This window comes from Rhodnius prolixus, unplaced genomic scaffold (genome assembly GCF_049639745.1).
Source record: "Rhodnius prolixus isolate KJV_2025 unplaced genomic scaffold, Rpr scaffold_8, whole genome shotgun sequence".
In the NCBI taxonomy this organism is placed as follows: Eukaryota; Metazoa; Arthropoda; class Insecta; order Hemiptera; family Reduviidae; genus Rhodnius; species Rhodnius prolixus.
In genome coordinates, this window is record NW_027411593.1 from 21,119,647 (window position 1) to 21,142,141 (window position 22,495).

Here is a 22,495-nt window from a genome sequence, read left to right on the forward strand (position 1 = left end):
AAATTGAAAAATCATCAGATCCAAAATGCAAGTCAGCTGAAGGTGAAATTAATTGAATAATGGTATAACATTACTCCGGAAGCCACCAAGAAACTTGTTGAGTCGATGCCTAGGAGGTTATCTGAAGTAATTAAGAGAAAAAAGACTACCCAACAAAATATTGACTTTTTTTTTATAATTAAGAAATGTTAATTGTTGCAAAAGTATGAATATGAAAGTCTCGTTGGTGACGAGTTATTTCGAAAGTGTTATCTATTTTGGCTAAATGTTTACAGTTTATGAATTAAAAAAAGTGTTATTTTGTGAAAAATAACAATTTACTTAATATGTGTGAGTGTTATTTGTTCACCCTGACTCACCAAAACAATAAAATAAAACCAGATAAAGAGACAAGGTGTATGAATATGACTGACATTAACTGTAGATAAATTCCAAAAATAATAAAACCAAAAGTACTTCAGTCTTTTCAAAATGAAATTAGAATGACGGAAAATAGAACGGTACTGTTTTAAAGAATTACATAATTTTAATTTGGAGAAGGTTCTTTCAAAACTATGAAAGAAAATAAAGATCGAGCACATTGGTTGGTTGAGGTGTGAATTATTGTTGGGTTCGAAATATGCACGGCAAATGACATTAAAATAGAGTGAGTTTTGTGCTGCCACTTCATTTACTTCGGTTTCTTCGTCTTCTTTTTCTTCCAAATGCGAATACTTATCGTCCTCTATTTGATGCTGGCTATGATCTTGATATTTACCACAAGTAGAATCAAAATGGCCTTAAAATTTTGTTGAATCTTTGTAGAATCTTCTTTTTAATAGTATCTACTGAAAACTTGGTTTAACTTGATGTAAAATCAAGCCAATTTTGTTTTGTTTCTGTTTATTATTTTCTTAAGACGCGGGAGGCTAATAGTCTTGGTAGGCCCAGATGGAGTTTGGCTACTCCAACCGCAAGCTCTGGTCAATCTGCGTCGTTTAGAACTTTGAGAATATTCAAATGAATGTTTTGTAAATATTCATTCATAATAATGCGGAACTTTATCTGTTAACAAATTTGGGCCAATAATCTGTATAAGTTTGTATTCTCCATCTGTAACCTTTAGAAAAAGTAAAAATGAGCCATTAAATACTTATTTAATTCAACCGGAGAACCCTTTTCTACAGAATAAATTTAATTTTCACAGCCACCTAAATGGAAGGCTAAACAAACCAGTTCTCAAGTGGTGACTATAGTTAAAATGATTACTGACACAATTTGAAACCATTCAAGCAGCAGAATATTTAATGTAACTAAGATGGCTGGCGTTTCCTTAATTTACTTTCTAACTGAATCATTTCTAGGTGGTAAAACTAATGAATTCTAAATAATAGAACAATTCTTGGTGAATTTCATCCTTACAATCTAAACATTAGTAAGAGAAATAAAGAAATGGTGACCCTCAATAGTCAGAAATCTTGAAATAAAAAGTTAATAATTTCCTTAAAAACAGAGGAAGTTTACAAATAATTAAATGCTTCAACACAGGTAATAACTTTAAAGCAACTCTTTGAAAACTTAAAACATTTTGAAGTTAGCAAGTGCAGAATGAGACGTAAGCACAGTTGAAGTCGAATTCTCTAATAAAATCAGCAAAGATTTTTTATGCAATTATTTGTTTAAAGGGAATCAATCGTTGGAGTAGATTTTGAGAAAAAGTCAAAAACTAAATAAATCAATTCTGTAAAAAAAAAAACCAAATTCATTTTTTGCCCAGAAGCTTTTGTCTAAATCAAATATCAAAGGGGAAGTTTTTAGCGATTTTTTCCAAATTTAAGACGATCAATACTTACGTAACCTTACAAACCATTTAGCCACAATGGTTTCTAAAGATATGGCTTTTCTCTTAGCCCATTAGATTACTCCGTTATTAATACTGGTGAAGCTTGTCGCAAAACTGGGAGAAGCTGTGGGTTGCTTAGTGGTGCTTACTTAGGGTGCTTAAGATGTTTTGAAGGATTAAAACCAAGTAAGTCGACCGCGCATATTGATTTATTGATTACATCTAAGCCCCCGCATAATGTTACAATATTTTCTCTTTAATGGTAGAAATTATTTATAAATAACAGTATACTTATTTTCTTTAGTACCTTCAAGAAGGTGTGGCGCAAGCGCTGTTTTAATGTTATACCATCTCACGAAATGAAATGTAAGCTGTTACAATCTTTTCGACAACATGTAATCTATTACAATAGAATGAAAAAATAAACGCCATTTCAGTCGTGATACATTTATTTTGCTGAGCTTTCGACCTAGGGACTAGGTCATCTTCAGGGCTAGTTTACAAAGTAATATTTTACATTACAGGGTTGGTGTGTCTTCTGTCTTGTCCAGTCCATGAACAAATAAGACAGAAGACACACCAACCCTGTAATGTAAAATATTACTTTGTAAACTAGCCCAGAAGATGTTCTAGTCCCTAGGTCGAAAGCTCGGCATAATAAAGTTTATAATGACTGAATCTGGCATTAATTTTTTTCATCCTCTTGAAACTATGATTCAGTCACCAAAAATAATGAACAGTAATCTATTACCTTTTTTTGAACTATACAACTTTTTGGAAGAACTCCTTAAAGTTAGTAAAACAAAGAAAACAATGCTTCATTTTTTCAGGCAGGCTTTACGTCCAATTACCAATTAGGTGTCGTAGACGGAGTCTATTAGCAAACATACTTTACTGTGAATTTCTCATATTAACCAATAAATAAAATTCAAAGCCTAGACCGGGAATCGAACCCAATATATCTTAGTTTTGCGGGCCTCGTCTGTAATTGCTACCGTGTGTCTCTTTTCATTACAATAACCAGTTTTTTAATTCTCTAAAATACCTTAAAAAGTTTCAATATAAATACAAGGAATTTAATAAATAAATTGCCTATTCATCAGAAAGAGCGTTGACCTTTTTGAATGTTTACTGGCTTATTGCTGAAATGAAATCAGAACCAATTTTTTTTTGTTTTTAATTAAGGCGCGGTCATTAATGTGCGGCCATTGGCCAGCACCGTTTACAGACTATTCAATTTAACTCCGATTAGAATTTTGTTCTACTTAAAAAAAATAGTTTCAACTGTGACCTTTCGGCCATTCTTTAATTTCAGCCAATATTGATCAGATATCAGCTGAAAAAAAAATTACGGACGCCCATCTCCTTACAAAGCCCCAGTACGTAGCAATGGAATTTTTTTTTTTTAATCCTTTTTTTTTGGCATTGGCTTTCGCTCTGCTATAGACTTAAGCACGTTTATGTTGGTGGAGAATATAATGTCTTCGTAGCGAAATCGTGCATCTAAATACCTGTATACATTCGTTTACTTTCCACCACATAACGTGGACATATCATTATTATGTTTGAAATCCTCCTCCTCATTGCAATCTACACAAAGAGGAGAGGATCTCATGTTGATCCTGTGAAGATACGATCCGCACACAGCGTGGTTCGCTCTCAGCCTACTTATTGTCGTAACAACGCATTTATTAGCGACAGTTCCCTTATACCGTGGTTGTCTAGGTAACTGATCTGCCATAGTCTTTATAGAATCTTCCTTTATTACCATTACTGTAATCTGTAGCAATGGAATTTGTAGAGCAAATTAGCAGATTTTTGTTAATTTGATTTTATTTCAGGATTCAGGTTTTATGATGTGTAGATGGACGTCTTGCCTTTTTAGTTTTTTTTTTTTTTTTTTTTTTTTTTACATTAATATTTCAGTGCAATGACTGATAAATTGACTCTGCAGGATGTTGATGAGCATTATGAAACCAGTGAAGATTCTTTTTTTGGGCGTTTGAAGGCTTGGTCACTTTAGAATAGTCAGGAATCTGATTAGAAGTGTTGAATTTCGTCAAATTTAAAATTTACAGAGATATTTTGGAATCCCTTTAATAATGTGTACAACAAAATCGTAAACTGTTCTTAAATAGAACGTTAAAAAGATGTCAAAAGGTTCCTAAACTTGCAAAATCCCACCCAAAATACATTTTCCTGGTGAGAAAAATTGTGAATACAAGTTCCCGTTTGATGATATACAAAGTTTTCTTCTTTGAAAATTTAACACGATTGCAATACTTCCTAGCAAAAATATAGATGGTAGAAAAAACAAAAAAAAAAAATCAAATTTTTAACCATGTACAAATGTAGGAAATAATATTTTTCAATTTTCTAGAAGTTTTATTTCATTTACATAAATAAATACACACATTTTCAGAACATATTGTTAAAATAAGATGTGCAAACAAAGTGGGGGAATAGCAATTGCATCCTGCTTTTGAACAAGGGGTAACTGAAGACCGCAGGCAATTGAGGGTGCGTAACTTATATTTGCAGGAAATCCGAATCAATCTATTCAGGCTGTACTCGAATGCAGAACTGGGATGTATTTATTTTTGGAGAAATATTAAACAATATTAGTTTCAACTATGCTTAGTCAATCAAATATTTTGTTTAAAATTTATATTGTACAACTGAGTTATACATGTTTTTAGTTTTCTTTGACCGGGCATTTAATATACCTAGTTTAGATTAAAATTATTGCGGTCATTTTCGAGAGATTTCAAAACGACAAAACTATTTCTTAAAGTCTTATTTCATTGTTAAGACTTTTACATATTTAGGCATTAAATTTAGTAACTCTGGGCTTTTTTTACAAGCAAGCAAAATGGCTTCTAACAAATGTCTGGCTGCGATAGCAGCTGTCAGACAAATTTTGATAAGCATAAAATGTACCCCCTGGGATGCAAAAATGCTTCTATATAACAATATTGTAAAAAATACTTTGTTATATGGGAGTGAAATTTGGTCACTTAGGTATTTTGATCATATAGAGAAAACACAAGTAAAATTTCTTAAACAACTTTTAGGTGTTCCTTTAACTACTCCAGGGTATATGGTGCGTAGAGAATGTAATGTACTAAAACTTGGTAGTAGCGTATTTAAAAGAGCCATTGATTGGTGGTACAGTTTACTGTTAATGCCCAGTTACAGAGTAGAAAAACGATGTTATCAGGGACTATTGGATGTAGATTCTTCTTGTAATAATGACGTTAATTATAATTGGGTCAGTCAATTTAAGAAAATCATGTACGATTTAGGATTCGAGCAGGTGTGGCTGGAACAATGCCCTCAAAAACTTAAAGAGTCCCGGAAAGTGCTAATAGAAAAATTTAATAAAAAAAGTTGGCAGGATGATTGGGATAGAATACAATCTTCGACCTATAACACGCTATTTCAAAGCATTATCTGTGACTTAAACGCTACCAGCAACTATTTACTGTTGAATGATGTACCTTTTACAAAGTTAACAATAATTAGCCAACTGAGAATGTGTAACGAAAAAAGAATAAATATATATTATAAAAGTAATAGATATATATGGAGTACTGAAGACATATGCACAATGTGTAACACCATGGAGGAGGAGAGTTTAGAGCACTTCCTGTGCCACTGTCCACTCTATACAGCTCTGAGAAATAAGTACATTCACAAATACATAGGTGACGTAGTAAAAGAGTCCAGACTTGAACAACTAATTGCAATTAAATGTAGACAGCAAATTGACGATATATTTTATTACTGTACGGGTGCGCTTAAACTAAGAGCGTTTGTCATTAACGAATAGGAAAGGTAAAGAAATAAAACAGAAAAGACAAATGAATTATATGAAATAAAATAAATAAATAAAATAAAATAAGTTTGTACATATTACAATATAATCAAAGTTAGCAATATGTAGTAATAAATATATAAAATGAAATTAGGAAATATATAAAAATAGTGAAAAGTTCGGTTCTGTTCGCTAGGTTTCTGCAAACACATTTATTATGTTTATTTTGTGTACATAGTCTATTTTTGTTTGTATGTAAGTTTTGTTGATTTCTTAGTTCGAAGTATTATGTATTGATTTAGTTAACTTATGTTGTAGGTACGCATAATTGTGGCTCATTTTTTGTATGTAATTTGTCAGCTGTATATTAATTTCGGAGTAACTATCTATTGTAAATCTGTGCAACTCCCACTGAGTACCTTATGGTTATAACAGTTGTAAAATAAAAAAAAAAAATAAAAAAAAAAAAAAAAAAAGTCTTATTTCACTTAACCGATTTTCTTTAATCTAGAATTGTAGCTACGAGGGTCGTTTGAAAAGTCCGTGCAAAAATAAAAACTACTTAATTTTTTGGGGTAAACCTTTTTTAGTTTTCAACATAGTCTCCTTTTAGGCTTATACACTTCGTCCAACGCTGTTCTAGTTTGTTGATCCCTTCCGAATAATAGGATTTGTCCAAGTCTGAAAAATAGCCATTCGTTTCTGCAATCACCTCCTCGTTTGAATAAAATCTTTTTCCCGCCAGCCATTTCTTCATATTGGGGAACAAATAGTAGTCCGAGGGAGCCAAGTCTGGAGAATAGTTGGGATGTGAAACGAGTTGGAACCCTATTTCCATTAATTTTGCGACCACAACTGCTGAGGTGTGAGCTGGTGCGTTGTCGTGATGGAAAAGGACTTTTTTGTGGGCCAATCGTGGGCGTTTTTCTTGCAGCTCGGTTTTCAAACGGTCCAATAACGATGAATAATATGCACCTGTAATAGTTTCACCCTTTTCCAGATAGTCATTGAGGATTATTCCTTGCGAATCCCAAAAGACAGTCGCCATAATCTTTCCGGCCGAAGGAACGGTCTTCGCCTTTTTTGGCGCAGATTCCCCCTTGGTAACCCATTGTTTAGATTGTTCTTTGGTCTCAGGAGTGTAGTGATGTATCCATGTTTCATCCGCAGTGACGAAACGACGCCTAAAGTCCTGCGGATTCTTCTGGAACAGCTGCAAACCGTCCTTGCAACACTTCACACGATTTCGTTTTTGGTCAAGCGTGAGCAATCGCGGCACCCATCTTGCGGATAGCTTTGTCATGTCCAAATGTTGATGCAAAATATTATGTACCCGTTCATTCGAGATGCCCACAGCACCAGCAATCTCACACACCTTCACTCTTCTGTCATCCATCACCATATCATGGATTTTATCAATGATTTCTGGAGTAGTAACCTCAACAGGGCGTCCAGAACGTTCAGCGTCACTTGTGCCCATATGGCCACTCCGAAAATTTTGAAACCACTTATAAACTGTTCTAATCGAAGGTGCAGAGTCACCATAATGTTTATCAAGCTTCTCTTTAGTCTCCTGAGGCGTTTTGCCTTTCATAAAGTAGTGTTTAATCAACACACGAAATTCTTTTTCGTCCATTTTTTGAAAATCACTCGACTTCCTCGATTCAAACGAATGCCAAACACAAAGAAATAGACCGATCTGGCTGAAACTTGGTGTGTGTTCTTCCAAGAGATGCTACTAACTAAACATAACCTCGATACGCGCCAGTAGTGCTATCTCTCTGACTTTGCACGGACTTTTCAAACGACCCTCGTAAAATGGAAAAAATTGAAATGATTTTAAAAATTAAAAATTGCAATAATAATATTGTTTCTTGTTCAATAATGATTTCCAAATCTCCAGCAGGTGTTTCTGTTCAGAACTTTTTGATCGCATGGATAAAAGATAAAACTTTTTGAATGTTTACTTCTTTTAAAATGAAGTTTGAACGAAAACATTTGAAAGTAGAAGATGAAGTAAAGGAAAACAATCGCGGCTCTTTAAAATGCCTCTAAAAATATACCAAGAATATTTCCCAGCCAGAAAAAGACAAGGAATAAAATGAGATTAAATTAAAATCCATGCCACTGAAAGAAGTTTTTGGGTTGGGCTAAAGAAGGAATAACCAACCGTCGTCCTAAGTCTGATAAGACTAAGCCGACTTTCAGCTTATGCTTCAACAAAAACAAAACTTAGAAGCACAATGTACGCTCTACCTTAAGGCTGATTAAGCTGAAATAAAATCTTAAAAAGCAAAAAAAAGAAAGTATATCTTTAGACTTTAAAAAATGATTTATTATTATTATTTTATCAGGAGAGTAAAGTAGTGTTCTGTAATGTCTAGTTCAGCGTTTCCTAACCTTTTTTGGCTTGCGTACCACTTGGTAGTAAGTACATCATGCTAAATTGTACCACTTCAAAAAAATGATTGTATTTCGTGAAATTTATTATTCTGAGTGTGTTATTTTATTATCATTATCTTTATTTGTATAGAGATACAATGTATCTGTTACAAAGAAATTCATATTCACTATATAAACTTTGTAAAGTGTAAGATCTTAGTTTTAACACTGTTTTTAACAATTAAAAATTGCGTACATATTTTTCTCTTCAAAATTATTAATAAATTTACAAAGTTCTTCTTTAGGATTATTATATTTGTGCCCAAATCTTCTAGATTAATATCTTTTAAGCATCCAACTACCTGTAAGTACCAATTTAATGTTGCTTGGATAGAGCTTACTCATTACAAGTAGATTTTTACATAGTTATCATTTAAGTTCTGTCACATGATTATTCTATTAAATTTTCTTTATCTTTTATCGATAATGATGTAGCTTTTCCTAAATGTTCTTTATAGAAAAGGTTTGAAATCCAATTATCATTTGTGTTCTTCGGTTTTAGGAAATTTTAATCCTTTTAAATGTGCTAGTATATTTTCTTGTATATCTTGAGACAGACTAACATTATTAGTACAGACTAACTGTACATATTAACTTTGCTGTATAATAAATAATTTATAAGAATTATAGGAAAAAACGTTTCTATGATATTTTTATGCTTCAGTTTTTTATGACCGCCATTATTGATTATTTTTCGGGTACCACCAACCAGCAACTAAGCGTACTGGATTCTCACAAGGAGATCTCGGATATAACCCAGAATTCATCTTAGATTCTGGCCATTAGATTTCTCTCTTCCTAGGAACTTCTTACAGCTCTCTGACCGGTAAAAGATAGTGTTGCCTGTAACGAGAGAACCCTCTCCGAAGGCTGGTAGCACACTGAAAAAAGCTCTGACTGCCAATAACCTCAGACTGGCGCCTTACCTTAAATTAATTATAATACGCTGCTATTGGTCACTGGCCTACATGAAAGGTCTATGAGAACATTAATATGTTCATTAAAATTAGAAATTTGAAACTGTGGAAATAGTACAAAATTTTAGATTTTGAACTTCAAACAAATTATTCAGGAATAATTCATTCGAATAATATTGCCAATTTATGTGTAATTAAATTCTTATTGATAAGACCCAATCAGCCAAATCAGAACTAAAAAGGTTAACTAACTATAACCAGTTATTCCCGTTCAGTAATTTCTGTAATTCATCCAAAGAATTAAGCCATCTCCTGCGGAATTCTACCAGGTCACGCCAGAAAAAAAAAAAAAATTGAAGCTATGAACTTTTTCCAATTTGGTACACGACTAAAGTTACAAACGCATATTTTGAAAATATCTAAAATTGAAATTTAAACCTTCGTATCTAAGTTTCAACACCACGAATGAGAAAGATTGCACGTACCGATTACGCTGTACTATGAATACATTTGGATTTGTCGACTAGTAATATCAGCTGAATTAGTAAGTTCGTTAATGCAGTGTGACATCAAATTGTTGAAGTGAACAGATCAATGTTAAATTCCACTTTACATACAGCGATCCTGTGCTCGCCTTAAGAAATCTTCAAAACCATTCAAACGATTGAGAAAGTTGGGCTCAAAATTGGAAAGTAATACAAAATGAGACAAAAAAATGTATTCATTATTTGTACACTAAAATGGGATTACACTAACTCCGAAAAATTTGCTTGTAATTTCATCAGGTGACCACTACGTTCCTAAGTATTGGGACAACGACTAATGGCTCACACGGAGCCCTAGTAACTGACTGAATACAAGACTTAAATAAAAGACCTGTACAAACGGTTAAACCATCACCGCTGGTACTTGGAAGGCGATTAAAATAGTGGTGGAACTATGTTCATTAGAACCCATAAATTTTTAATTACCTCCATCAAAGTCGTAAAAAGTTGGGTGCGCATTTTTTTAGCATCTGCCACAGCACCTTGGCCAGCAAGGTGTGGAATTGGAAGTCGAACTGGTGTCCATATGTCCTTTCTTAACTCTTCATTAGGATTGCATTTAGTAGTGTCGTAACCATAGTTGTACCTCTCCGTGCAACTTGAAAGGTAGTTGAAAATCTTCCTTCACAAATCTTAAGTTTCGTTATGAAACAAATACATCCACAGTGAAAATACTTTATTGAATTATGGATTCAACTATACTTCTAATTCTCGCCGAATCCAAACCATCCAATACAAAACTATCGTTAATGCTCCGTCCTATATGTAAATAATACCCTGCCTGAAGAATTCAACACTCCTTTCCTTCCTGAAGTGGTTGAAACCAAACGTAGAAAGTTGCAATGGAGTCTCTGTATTCACACCAACCAAGTAGTCCTCCAGACAACGGGTGTCTTAAGAGGAACTATGCTTTGGATTCTCGCCAAAGAACGAGTGGCTCATGTAATTTTTAACTATCTATATACTGCTCTTACTATTTGCAGATGTAAATGACTGATAAATGGAAAAGAAGAAATAATATTAACCATTCTCTGTTATACCTCCATGTCTTCCTATCACTAAGTTTTTGCTACCATAAAATGTGGATTATAAGCGGATGAGTTATCCACGGATTTCGAAAACAAATGTTCAATACTACTTTATTATCATACTTTTTTAACCTAGAGATTCACTGTAGCAGTTTTAAGGGATCTTATGTTTTGTATTTTAAAAACAATGTCTGTTAAACCAAAGGTACTAATAAGTTACAAACTATAATTTTTGTAACTAAAATAATAAAATATTAATAACAATATTACATTAAATAGTAGTAATTAAGGTTATGGTAGTAATAAATGTAAAGGTATAGTAATAAAAGTAAGCAATAAAGTAGCAAAGTTATATTGAACAAAAAAAGAATTGTTCAATTTACTTCCACAGTCCATTGTTTCAATTAAGCAATATTCTGAACGGTTGCCCTTGAAGGCAAATGTAATTTCAGTTCGCTATCTAGATGTACAGGAATACTCCCTAATCGAGAACCCTTTTACTAAAATTAACAAATTATTGTACATTTAAATTAGAAAATGGAGGAAAAAGAGAGAAACAATTATATGGCGTAATACAAAAGCTTCGGTGATTTTACGAAAATGAACAGATCCTAGGCTATTTTCTTTGTTAAGTAAATACTTTTTTGATTTCATTTATCAAATTAGTTTTTTTAAAGTCAATAAAATAATCAACCAATATAAAATATAAAATATAATAAAAACAATGCGATCACAAATTTTTAATTTAATTTAAATTTATCAAACAATTTTGCAATGAACAAAAAATTCTCGGGTATTCTCACACCGAAAGTAATAGCTCTCTCTGGCATTAAGAAACATTTCGGTTGTTTTTTACACGTATGAACAGAGAACTCTAGAGAGGACTGCAGCTGGGAGTATTTAGGACATGAAATTTCCTGAAATTTTCTTAGCATAACAGAAGTTATCGGTTTGGGAAGATTGTTATTCTCTTCTAAAATTTAAGCTGCAATCAAAGCGTGGAACTGCTGTATTATCAACTCATGAAAGTGACATTCCAAGGGCATTATCCTCAAAGACCATACACTTCAAGAAACCAAAAGCCTCAAACCCTTTCCGTATCTAAATTTAAATAAAAAATGGGTTACATTTGATTTGCCTTGATTGCTGGTACATGGAATTCTTTTTGGATAACAACGTAAACATTTATTAAGGTCGCATCTCTGTGAGGCGCCTTTCAAATTAATCAATGCATCGATTATATTTCGTTTGTTGGAACATCAACAAACGAAACAAGAACGCTGACTTAAGAGACTTACGCGAATGTTTGCTAATTAGAGGAAACAAGATCTCGTTAGAGCGTTTCATTTGCTACAAACAAAGCCGAGAGGAACTCTATATTATAAAATATTAAACAAATTTAATATGTAAATATGAAAAATAAATTTTTAGCCAGCTTTAAACAGTTTTCTAAAAAAAAATATAATTTTTAATTAATTAATTTCCATCAGGAACGCTGATGGGTTCGCTTTAAACTAAATAAATAACAATATCCTCAGGGCTTTTGAGTATAATTGATAACTCTAAAAAGCTTTTTGTTCATTTACCTGAATAAAATAGGGTAATCGAAATAACTGATCTGCCCTTGTTCCCTAACTTGTTTTTAGATGAGGGATGAACCTTTCTAGCCTGAGGTAGCTGTCACATACAGATCGGAGCTTCTAAAAAGAGAAAACTTGAAATTTTCCTTTTAATTTCCTGTCTGAACTTTGAATAAATATGAAAATCATAATTACTATGGTAAAAAGGTTTTAACGCATACAACAAACAAACTATCCCTAACAGAATCTAGAAAATCTTAACTAGCTAAATGATTCATTGACTTTGAAGAAGCTCAACATATTTTAGGCTTTTTGAATTTAACAACCCTCACCTTTTTCCTTTTTTTTTATTGTAAACTATTTCTAGGAACATAGCTTTACAGATAGCTTGCATAGTTAGCGAGAATTTGCTTTACAGAGAATGTAAACTCTGTGTTGAAAATTATTGTTATAGATTTTTGCACAAAATGAGGAATTTTATTTTCGTTAATATTATTTACGTGATTATTATAACGCCAAATTTTGCCATGAATAATGCAGCTGTTTTTTAAGTAATAATAATTAATAGGGGAAAAAATGCCCAGCGTAGTTTCGCATAAGAGATTTAATTGTTTTAACCACGGACATTCAATCGAATAAATCACTAGGCCGTTGGCATAAGACGTCTAGAAGGATCGCCAGGAATTGTTCGGCAAGAAAGGCAACAAAGAATGCTGAGATGAATGATAAGATGTTGTGGATTTCTTTTGTTTAAGCGGAATAAGATTACGTTGGTTAGGGAAGGAATATTGAGTCATTATGAATGGTTTGGTTGGTTAACAGTTAGCATTATCGATGTGCGGAGAATTTTATATTGCAAGTTTTGGATTCCTCTCTAAGCCCATAGTACAATTCCATAGGTTTTACACGAAGTATTGTACAAGTAGTGATAGACTTGAACTTTGTCTAACAGTTTTTTGAGCTACGAGGGGCTCTATTCACAGTTCGAGCCTAATAATAAAAAAAACAGTAATTTGTCATTGAAAATGACTTTATTGTTTTTCAAAATATTCTCCTTTATGATCTGTACACTTCTGCATGCGTTCGAACCCCTTGTCAAAGCATTTTTTCCATTCCGCTTAAGACACCTCCAAAACATGGTTTTTGAATGCATCAACGGCTTCTTCTGCCGACGAAAATCGTTGTCCACGTAATTTATTCTTGACGTTAGGAAACAAAAAGAAGTCATTTGGTGCCAAATCAGGACTGTACGGCGGATGACCCATTCATTCGATTTTTTGAGTGCTCAAATAGTCGGTTGTTAGACGAGATGTTGTGACAGCTGGCATTGTCACGATGAAGAATAATCCTACGGCGCTTGTTTGTTTTCCTTATTTCATCGAAGACTTCCGGCAAACAAATAGTTAGTGTTTTATCGATGAACAGGCCAAAGAGGACGACATCAGAGGTTGGGAGAGAGATTTTGGTTACAATATAGAGGAGGCAGTGTTATTTTTCTAAGAGTGAAAGTAATATATGCGGACACTTACTTCCGTTGTAGTTTATTCTCAACCTACGAAACTATTTCTCTTTTAAACTTGTAAGGTGATTCTGCATATTTCTGTAGGTGAATACTGGGTCAGAGGAGAGGATATAGCAGTATCATCAGCATACGTGGAGAGGATAGTATGAGAGTCGATAGGGATATCTGCAGTGAATACTGTATAAAGCAGAGAGCCTAGAATATTCCCTTGCGGGACAACCGCTAGAAAGAAAGATGAGGATCCAAAACTAATCTTTGTAACAAATGTCCCCGCCGCTCTTTTAAGGCCCTAAGAATCCGAAGGTGAAGAGAGAATTTGGGATGCAATAAAACATTTAATAATACTATTTTTTTTCGAAATTTTTCGCCATTTAAAAAAAAAAGGTGGGTGGAGCATATAACTCTGGTCACCCTGTAGGTATATATAAAATATATTTTGGCCACAAAGTATATATTTAACATGAAGTAATATAGACAAACCCTGAAGGCCGAATATAATGAAAGGGGGGCTAATTTTATTAGAATTAATGGCCGCTACACAGTAGCCAGCATTAATTAAATTAACAATTCTCCAGAGAGTGGGCATGTGTAAACAGCATTTCCACATGTATGGGAGTCTTCATTACGGTCCAGTCACAGGGTGAATTGTACTCTGTTACTGGCAAGGTCATAAAACTATCTGTAACTCAATTCCGTTCCAACCGCAGGATTAGTATACACACACAATATATACAACATATACTATACACAGCACAGTAGATATAAAACACCCTTCTGATTTCAGCCAGGATTACAAATTAGTGGCCGAAAAGTTTTAAAAGGATATCTAAATAACAAATGGTGAATTATGTCAATCAAAGAGCATAAGTCTCATCGTTAGTAAAGTTTGGGAATTAGCAATTAGATAGCATATGTTTTAGTTCAAATATTATTCCACAAAATTCATATAATATCAGGGTAGCCATCTCTATCTCTCATTAGCTTCCTCATTTTCAACCCTTCCTTGCAATTATAAGTACATGTGCTTAAATTAGTACAGGCTAGCAGAGGAACAAATAAAATAAAAAGGTTTTGCTACATTTTGGAAATGTAAAAGAAGATACAGCGGTAGATGTTGAGATCTTTATGATATTCAGTAAATATAGACATATGATTTTCGATTAAAGTTTTTCGATTAAATGGGTAAAAAAAAGAAGTAGAATCTGAAGGAAAATTGTAGCTTAACGAGGATTTACCCCGAAAGCAGCGCTCCCGGTGAGCATTTCTCGCATTCAGGTTTAAATTTTATAGTGATTCTATTACAATTTAATGTGTTTCTTTGAGGTTATAGCCTAGCTCAAGGGCCGGCAACCTATTTTAAGTAGAGAGCCATTTCTCCTCAAATAATTTTAATAAATCTTACCAAGAGCCGCAAGGATGATAGTGTAAACAAACTCTGTAGATCATTTGTATTCACAAATTATTATTTTATGATATTCAATAACATTTAAATGTTTTATATATTTATTTTCACATATTGCAAAGTAAATAAACAAATAAATAATAACTAAACCTGTGTTTGAATGAAAAGGCGGCAGTCTTATATAATTACGTACTGTATTTTAATATAATTCTATTCAATTTCAAACTGAATCACATTTAAAATTCTTTTTGAAAAAATATCTTTACTTTAATAAATGAAATTTTTATTTGTTCCAATAAAATTGAAATATACAATTTAATTTGGGCAGGCTGAAGAGCCACAAAATTTGGATAAAAGGGCCAGGGGGTTGCTGACCCCTGGCCCTAGCTTAAAGAAATGTTTGTGCATGATCCGGGTAGCTGTTGGTAACTATCTCTGATTAGTAACCAGTAAGCCGAGGAAGTCTATTCAGTAAGATTTCCTACAACACGTTTATGTCTTTTGCGGTGTTTTCGTTACAAGGACACTCTTAATGTAGTTGGTAATCTTAGAAAGAATATTTTTAAAAAAGAGTTACTGGAATCATTTTTGAATATAAAAGGGTTAATAGATGGGAATTGCATGTTAGCCTTTTCAAATGTTATATCCTTCTTTCTTACAAACCCTATTTGTAAATAAACAGGTATTTCACTAGATCCAGCTGTCTGATGAACAGTTCCTGGCCAAAGAACGACGGTATGGGTTTGTCTTCAACAAAGTGTTGAACTTTGTGCCAAACTAGTCTTTAACATTCGCCACAATACGTATCAAACTTTTCCATCTTCTTCCTTACAGAATCTGCAGCTGTTTATTTAAACTAGAAAGGGCCAGCAAAATACCTATGATGAACTTAGGCGCGTCAACTTCTGACGTTATTGACGCCCGTAGCTTTTTTCCTGTATACTGCCGTTTCTCTGTTCTCTCGTAACAGACAACACTGTCCATCACCGGACAGTAAGCTGTAAGATGCTTCTAGGAAGAGAAATCCTAAGTACCAGCAGCTGGATTCGAATCCGTGATCTCCGCGTTGGAATCCAATACGCTAACCGCATAACTATTCCTTTTTCTATGTAACAGTTTTAATTCACATCTCATTATTACTCTCATATTTACTGATTTGTAATTAATAAAGGCTGCACTAAAAAGAAACAAAAAAAATAACTGTGAAATAAAAAGCTAAACGTTTCACAATGTAAAGACAAAGTTGAAAAGTAATTATAGATGTAGTATTTAAATAAAAGGAGCTGTCAAAATTTTGTATTTAGCTTCTACTTATTTACAGACATCTACGTTAATTAACAGGCAAATAATGTAACCACAAACTAGAATAAACATTTACTCACCATGTGTTGTGACGAGGAGAGCGAATATTACGGTTAGGTTAATCCAAAAACCAAGTTGATTTCCGCACATCTCTCACGTCTGCAAAAAGATAAATTATTTATTATTAGATAATACACAATTTTGCATTTTACAAAACAATTTAAAGAAAATAAAATGAAAATTCATTAACATATTTGGTAATTTTTAAAAAATGTTTTTAAATAATGATGATTTTTTTTTTAACCACCCATTGGTGGAACTCTTTCTCAGTGGATATTACCCTCATCAGTAGGTCCCTAGGCCACTTCCGCTTCAAGCGACGAGGAGGATTGTCTGGAAGGTGAGGAGAGGAGTGTTATTGTACAAGAGGATTAGGATGGAGAGCAAGGAGGCTGTGAAAGTTGCGTTAGCGAGCCTTTATTAGACCAGAGACAAAAGGGATGTGAAGGTCGGTATGTATTGTAAGGTTAGAAATGTAATATGGAGCATTCAAGATTTTCCGTAGGATTTTAGACTGTAGTGTCTGCAGGCGTTTGGAGTTAGAAGGTTTGGTTGAGCCCCACACTTCTGCTCCGTTTGTCCATATGGGTCTTAAAAATGATTATTTAAATATATATTATTGAATCTTCAAATCAAATTCCGTCGAGCCACAGCTGTATTTGTGCAAACAAATGTGCTGTTAAAGATTCTATCGTCTTTCTCAGCAAATTGGTAACCCTGAGCTTTCTTATTGTTCTAAAACCGATGTGCAGGACTAGAGAAAAGTAATACCAATTCAATGATTTTTTAGGATGGTAAAAACAAAGTTTTAGTGAAAGTTTCGTAAATTAAAAATACCTAATAAAAATTTCTTTAAAAAATAAAAAATACTGATTCACTAAAAAAAAAGAGATAACTAAATAAGGCCTACGTCAAATTGATATGTGAAATATTTTGAAGTTTTGACCCAGTAGTTGTATAAGGAAATTCAAAAGTTGGAAAAAGTGGCTGTAAAGAAAGGGTTAAAGCCCAGGTAGGGCTCAGAACAATAAGAAGCTGTCCGAGTATCTGGGTGTACAAGGGCGCCAGACCACCGCTCGGGACACTCAATCGCATTCAGGGCATTGCATTCACTCACTGAGGATTCATTCTTACTTGCTCTTCACGACGTCACTCTACTCGTCATTCATTTTATTTTAAAAATAGTTTATATTTAGTTAACTCTAGTCAGTTATTGTAATTTTCGCTCGTTCCTAAGTTAAGTGTTAATGACAGCCAAGTAGTCAATAATTTGGCCCTTCACCCTTTCTGATCCTGCGTCTCAATAAAAAGTATTTCACGGCTGTACTCATCGACATCAAATTCATCTACAATGATTTATATTATTTGCTCAAGATTCTAAGTTAGAGGTTGTTGGGTAGGTGGATGGACGAATGAAGACCAAGGAAAAATTGGAAAAGTTAAGTTTAGAAAGTCCGGAGGCCGAGCCGTGAACTGAAAAATAGTTCCAGGTGCCAATGATCTCAGTTGTTATCGCGCCTTAAACATAAAAATCAGGACATTAGCTGAAGGAAAATCAGCAACTTCACGAGAAGCATTATAATCTAAAGTATGAAAGAAATGATAGAAGTTTGACAAAACACAATACTATTGTTTCCTGATTGATCCTGCATATTTTAGGGAAATAAAAAGATTTACGGGCAAACTACTTACAGGAAATTAACGTGGAGCAATAAATTCTCATTTCAAGAACAAATAATTTTCCACTTATTCGCGATAAACTTTGTAGTATATTGTAACAGCTTGTTTTTAACCAATCAGTTTGCTGGCAAATACCAAGAGAAAGTTAAAATAAATAAAACCGCTACAATTTTAAAGTTTTATTCAGTCACCAGGAGATATAAAAACCTCTGAATAGAGAAGATTGATGAGATATTTTTCCCTACATTAATTCCCCCATCTTGAGGATAGAACTGCTAGTGACTGTCGTCTGTTAAGCCTAACAGCAGGAGGTTGCAGTTCAACCGTCCACTTGAAAACACCTGCCATTTAAATAATGTAACCTCTTTTCAAAGTTAACGCAGTTAAATGTTCACATTTTTTCTACTCCGTCAGCTTTTTGATATTCTTTTCTTTACCTAAAATTTGACCTAATTCACTCAAAGAAATTTCGAAAATGCAATAATAATCTTCTGATTTCAGTCAGATTTTGAAAACTAAATAAATTATTTGATTTTTAAGATATATGTGTAAATGTTTTAAGTTTTAGTATAGATGGAGGTTGATAAGTAATTAGTCCCATAGTAATTTAGGATTAAGTTGTCTTTAAACCTTTGAAAAGTGTTATTAATTAACTAAAATAGAGAATAAAAAGAACGGGAGATGGAAGAATGGCAAAGGAAATCCTAGACTTGGAAGCCGAATAAAGAAGAAGAAAGGGCAATTCCAAGGAAAAGTGGATAAATGGCGTCTGAGAAAGCCTCAGAAGTAAATTGCAAAAAATTGCATATTTGGTTGTGGAAATTCGAAAAAAAAAATTGAATGCATTTTATTATTCATATTAATTCCTAATCACCTTTCGTGGGATTCTAAAATACCAGATTAGACAAAACGATAAGTTTAAACAGAGGCGCTATCTGTTCAAACCATCAAGACAAGGGATGGTGAAAGCAGAACAAGCAAAGGGAATCCAAGACAGATATCAAGAATGATTCTTTGATGAACCTATTGGCACTGAAAAGCCGCAGTACTCATTATATTCTGATGGTGTCCATGAGAAAAGAGAACTTATGAAATGCCGAAGGAAAAAAAAATATTCCAGTTTGTTGGATGAAGGACCACGCAGAAATAGCTGAAAAGGAAGAGATGGAACGATTGACAAGCCAAGACTTGCCATTAGGAAGATGTCATCTGTCAATAGGAGGATTTCATACCATCAAATTTAGATCCCATTTAGAAAAGGACGCTACGAGAAGTAGCTCTGCTGAAGAGGGATCAGAGATGCCAAGTGCATCTCATTGGGTTCCTGACGAAGAAGAAGTTTCTGCCGAATATCAGATGCCCACCATAAAGGAGAGATTTAAGGAAATCTTTAAACTACTGTTCTTATTTAAATTTTTCTTCTTTTAAAAATATAAAATAGGAAGTGGCTAAGCCCCTTTTTGAAAATTCATATTTTCTGAGGAGGGCTATGTATAAAATTTTATTGTAAATTTCACTAAACTGCCCTCAAGTTTGCTGAAAAACCACTCTGGTCTCTTTACTTATCCAAAAAGGTTTATAACAATTTTCCAGATTGAAATTTATATCCCGGAGAACATTAATGTCTTTTAACAAGAAATATACTAATAAGAGAGTGTTCCTGGTGGTAATTCTCCAAAATTAATGTTTAATTACTGACGTTCATCACCGAGTAAATCGCGTGACCAACACTGTCTCAAATGTGGAATAGGATTGTTGGGAAAATTAAGAGATGAGAGTAGATAGATTAATGGGTTAGAATGTCCAGATAGGTGAGAGAATATATCTATCTCATAAATTCAGTCGTTTGAAGAATGGTAAGTTTGGATCATTAAAGATTGTTTTACTGGATAAAATATGGAGCATTATGTTATTCGGCGAAGACTGCAATGATTGAAGTCTAAATCAGTTTCAGTAGTGCTTTGGCAGTTCCCCAATGTAAATTTTGTACATCTTGCTAGTTAGTTTAATCGTTTCTTAAGTGCTTGTCGTTAAAGTCTTGTATGCAGATTCTATGATAGTTGATGTCAAGGTGGAATCCTGTATAATACCATCCTGAGGAACCCCTAGCTTCCTCACAGTGTAAGGTATTAACAGAGAAGGAAGTATTACAAAGAAATGCCAGGATCATGAAGTAGGTAAGTGAGTAGAAGAAGTTTGGAGCTTCCATAGTAATCTCGAATTCCAGTAAACTCGAGAATAATCTCAATTAAATACTTGGGATTCTCAATTAAAAATATTTTTTCAAGTCATTTTCTTATAGCGTTAGATTAGGAACTGCTAAGTGCAATTTGAGAAAGATCTAATAAAAGCTTTCTCAAAGTAACGAATATAAACAAATTAAAGCAAAAATTGATCTCAAATTATGGCCAAATTTCTTATTATTTATCTAATTCTTATAAATTTTGCGCAAAACACTAAATTTCCCTTCTTTCTGCAACTAAAACAATTCCTCTGCCCTAAACATATTTATTTCTGTAGAGGGGGAGAGACAAATAGAATTTTTGTAAATAAAATTTGCTACATTTACATTTCGTACAGTTTGATGGCTTGTGATCTGAATTTGTAATGTAAACGATAAGGGACCGACAGTTCTGGATACTGTCTGAATGCCATGTGCATTGTTAGAGAGTTAGTATGACTGTGCGGAGGTAGTATGCTGTAAAATTGTATTTAAATGTGTTTACGTTGCTGTCAATTTTTATTTTATTATAGCTGTTATTTGTACTCTGCTGTTGTATTTGTTCTGGTGGATAATTTTTTTTTTTTATTATTTGTTTTAATGTTTAACCAAGCAAGATATTTTTAACACAAATTACAGGTAAAGTCAATCGTCATTTTGTAAGAAGCAACAAATTGTTTTTAAATCATGAATTTCTCGTAAATTAGTAAGTTGTTTCGTCATAATTAGTAATTATTATTATTTTTATATGAACTTTGAATTGAAATCACATCACTCTACAGCCACACCTTCGCGTTGTGTTAACTCAACTTCAATTTAGGATAAACAATAATGCCCTGCAGTTTTTCTTGTTCATACTTTCCATCGTGCACTTGGGCTTGCTTGCTAAACTCCAAGAGAATTCTTACCAACTGCATATCATCTAATTCTTTAATCAGATCCATCTGAACACTTTTTATGCGTTGTGCTGGTGATCTCGAAAGGAGTCTCCTTGGACCTGTATCTGTTAATGTCTCTATTAAATTCGCACTCTTCTTTTCACTTATGCCAAAGATGCAGCAATCTTTTCCCCTAATATAATCCCTATCCTTGCCTATGGCTCCCTTCTACGTTGTGCAGTACCCCTTCAGCTTTGGCTAAAGAAATGGAGAGCACGTTGGATTATGCGCGAAGCCTCGGAATTAAATGTGACGAGAGAATACTGACTGCTTGCAATTTTAAAGTTATACGAGGGTCGTTTGAAAAGTCCGTGCAAAAATAAAAACTACTTAATTTTTTGGGGTAAACCTTTTTTATTTTTCAACATAGTCTCCTTTTAGGTTTATACACTTCGTCCAACGCTGCTCTAGTTTGTTGATCCCTTCCGAATAATAGGATTTGTCCAAGTCTGAAAAATAGCCATTCGTTTCTGCAATCACCTCCTCGTTTGAATAAAATCTTTTTCCCGCCAGCCATTTCTTCATATTGGGGAACAAATAGTAGTCCGAGGGAGCCAAGTCTGGAGAATAGGGGGGATGTGAAACGAGTTGGAACCCTATTTCTATTAATTTTGCGACCACAACTGCTGAGGTGTGAGCTGGTGCGTTGTCGTGATGGAAAAGGACTTTTTTGTGGGCCAATCGTGGGCGTTTTTCTTGCAGCTCGGTTTTCAAACGGTCCAATAACGATGAAAAATATGCACCTGTAATAGTTTTACCCTTTTCCAGATAGTCGATGAGGATTATTTCTTGCCGAAGGAACGGTCTTCGCTTTTTTTGGCGTAGATTCCCCCTTGGTAACCCATTGTTTAGATTGTTCTTTGGTCTCAGGAGTGTAGTGATGTATCCATGTTTCATCCACAGTGACGAAACGACGCTTAAAGTCCTGCGGATTCTTCTGGAACAGCTGCAAACCGTCCTCGCAACACTTCACACGATTTCGTTTTTGGTCAAGCGTGAGCAATCGCGGCACCCATCGGATAGCTTTGTCATGTCCAAATGTTGGTGCAAAATATTATGTACCCGTTCATTCGAGATGCCCACAGCACTAGCAATCTCACGCACCTTCACTCTTCTGTCATCCATCACCATATCATGGATTTTATCCATGATTTCTGGAGTAGTAACCTCAACAGGGCGTCCAGAACGTTCAGCGTCACTTGTGCCCATATGGCCACTC

The 22,495-nt window shown here is 33.9% G+C and overlaps 1 protein-coding gene across 1 annotated transcript in view; it reads right to left on the reverse strand.

Moving 5' to 3' along the window:
* LOC141451015 (uncharacterized) overlaps positions 1-22,495 on the reverse strand; it is a 1,067,280-nt gene that overhangs the window by 984,013 nt on the left and 60,772 nt on the right. The window contains exon 2 of the mRNA XM_074122023.1: positions 16,458-16,536. Within this exon, the coding sequence (XP_073978124.1) occupies positions 16,458-16,527 (70 nt within the window). The 5' untranslated portion in view covers positions 16,528-16,536. The remainder of the gene's footprint in view (positions 1-16,457; positions 16,537-22,495) is intronic.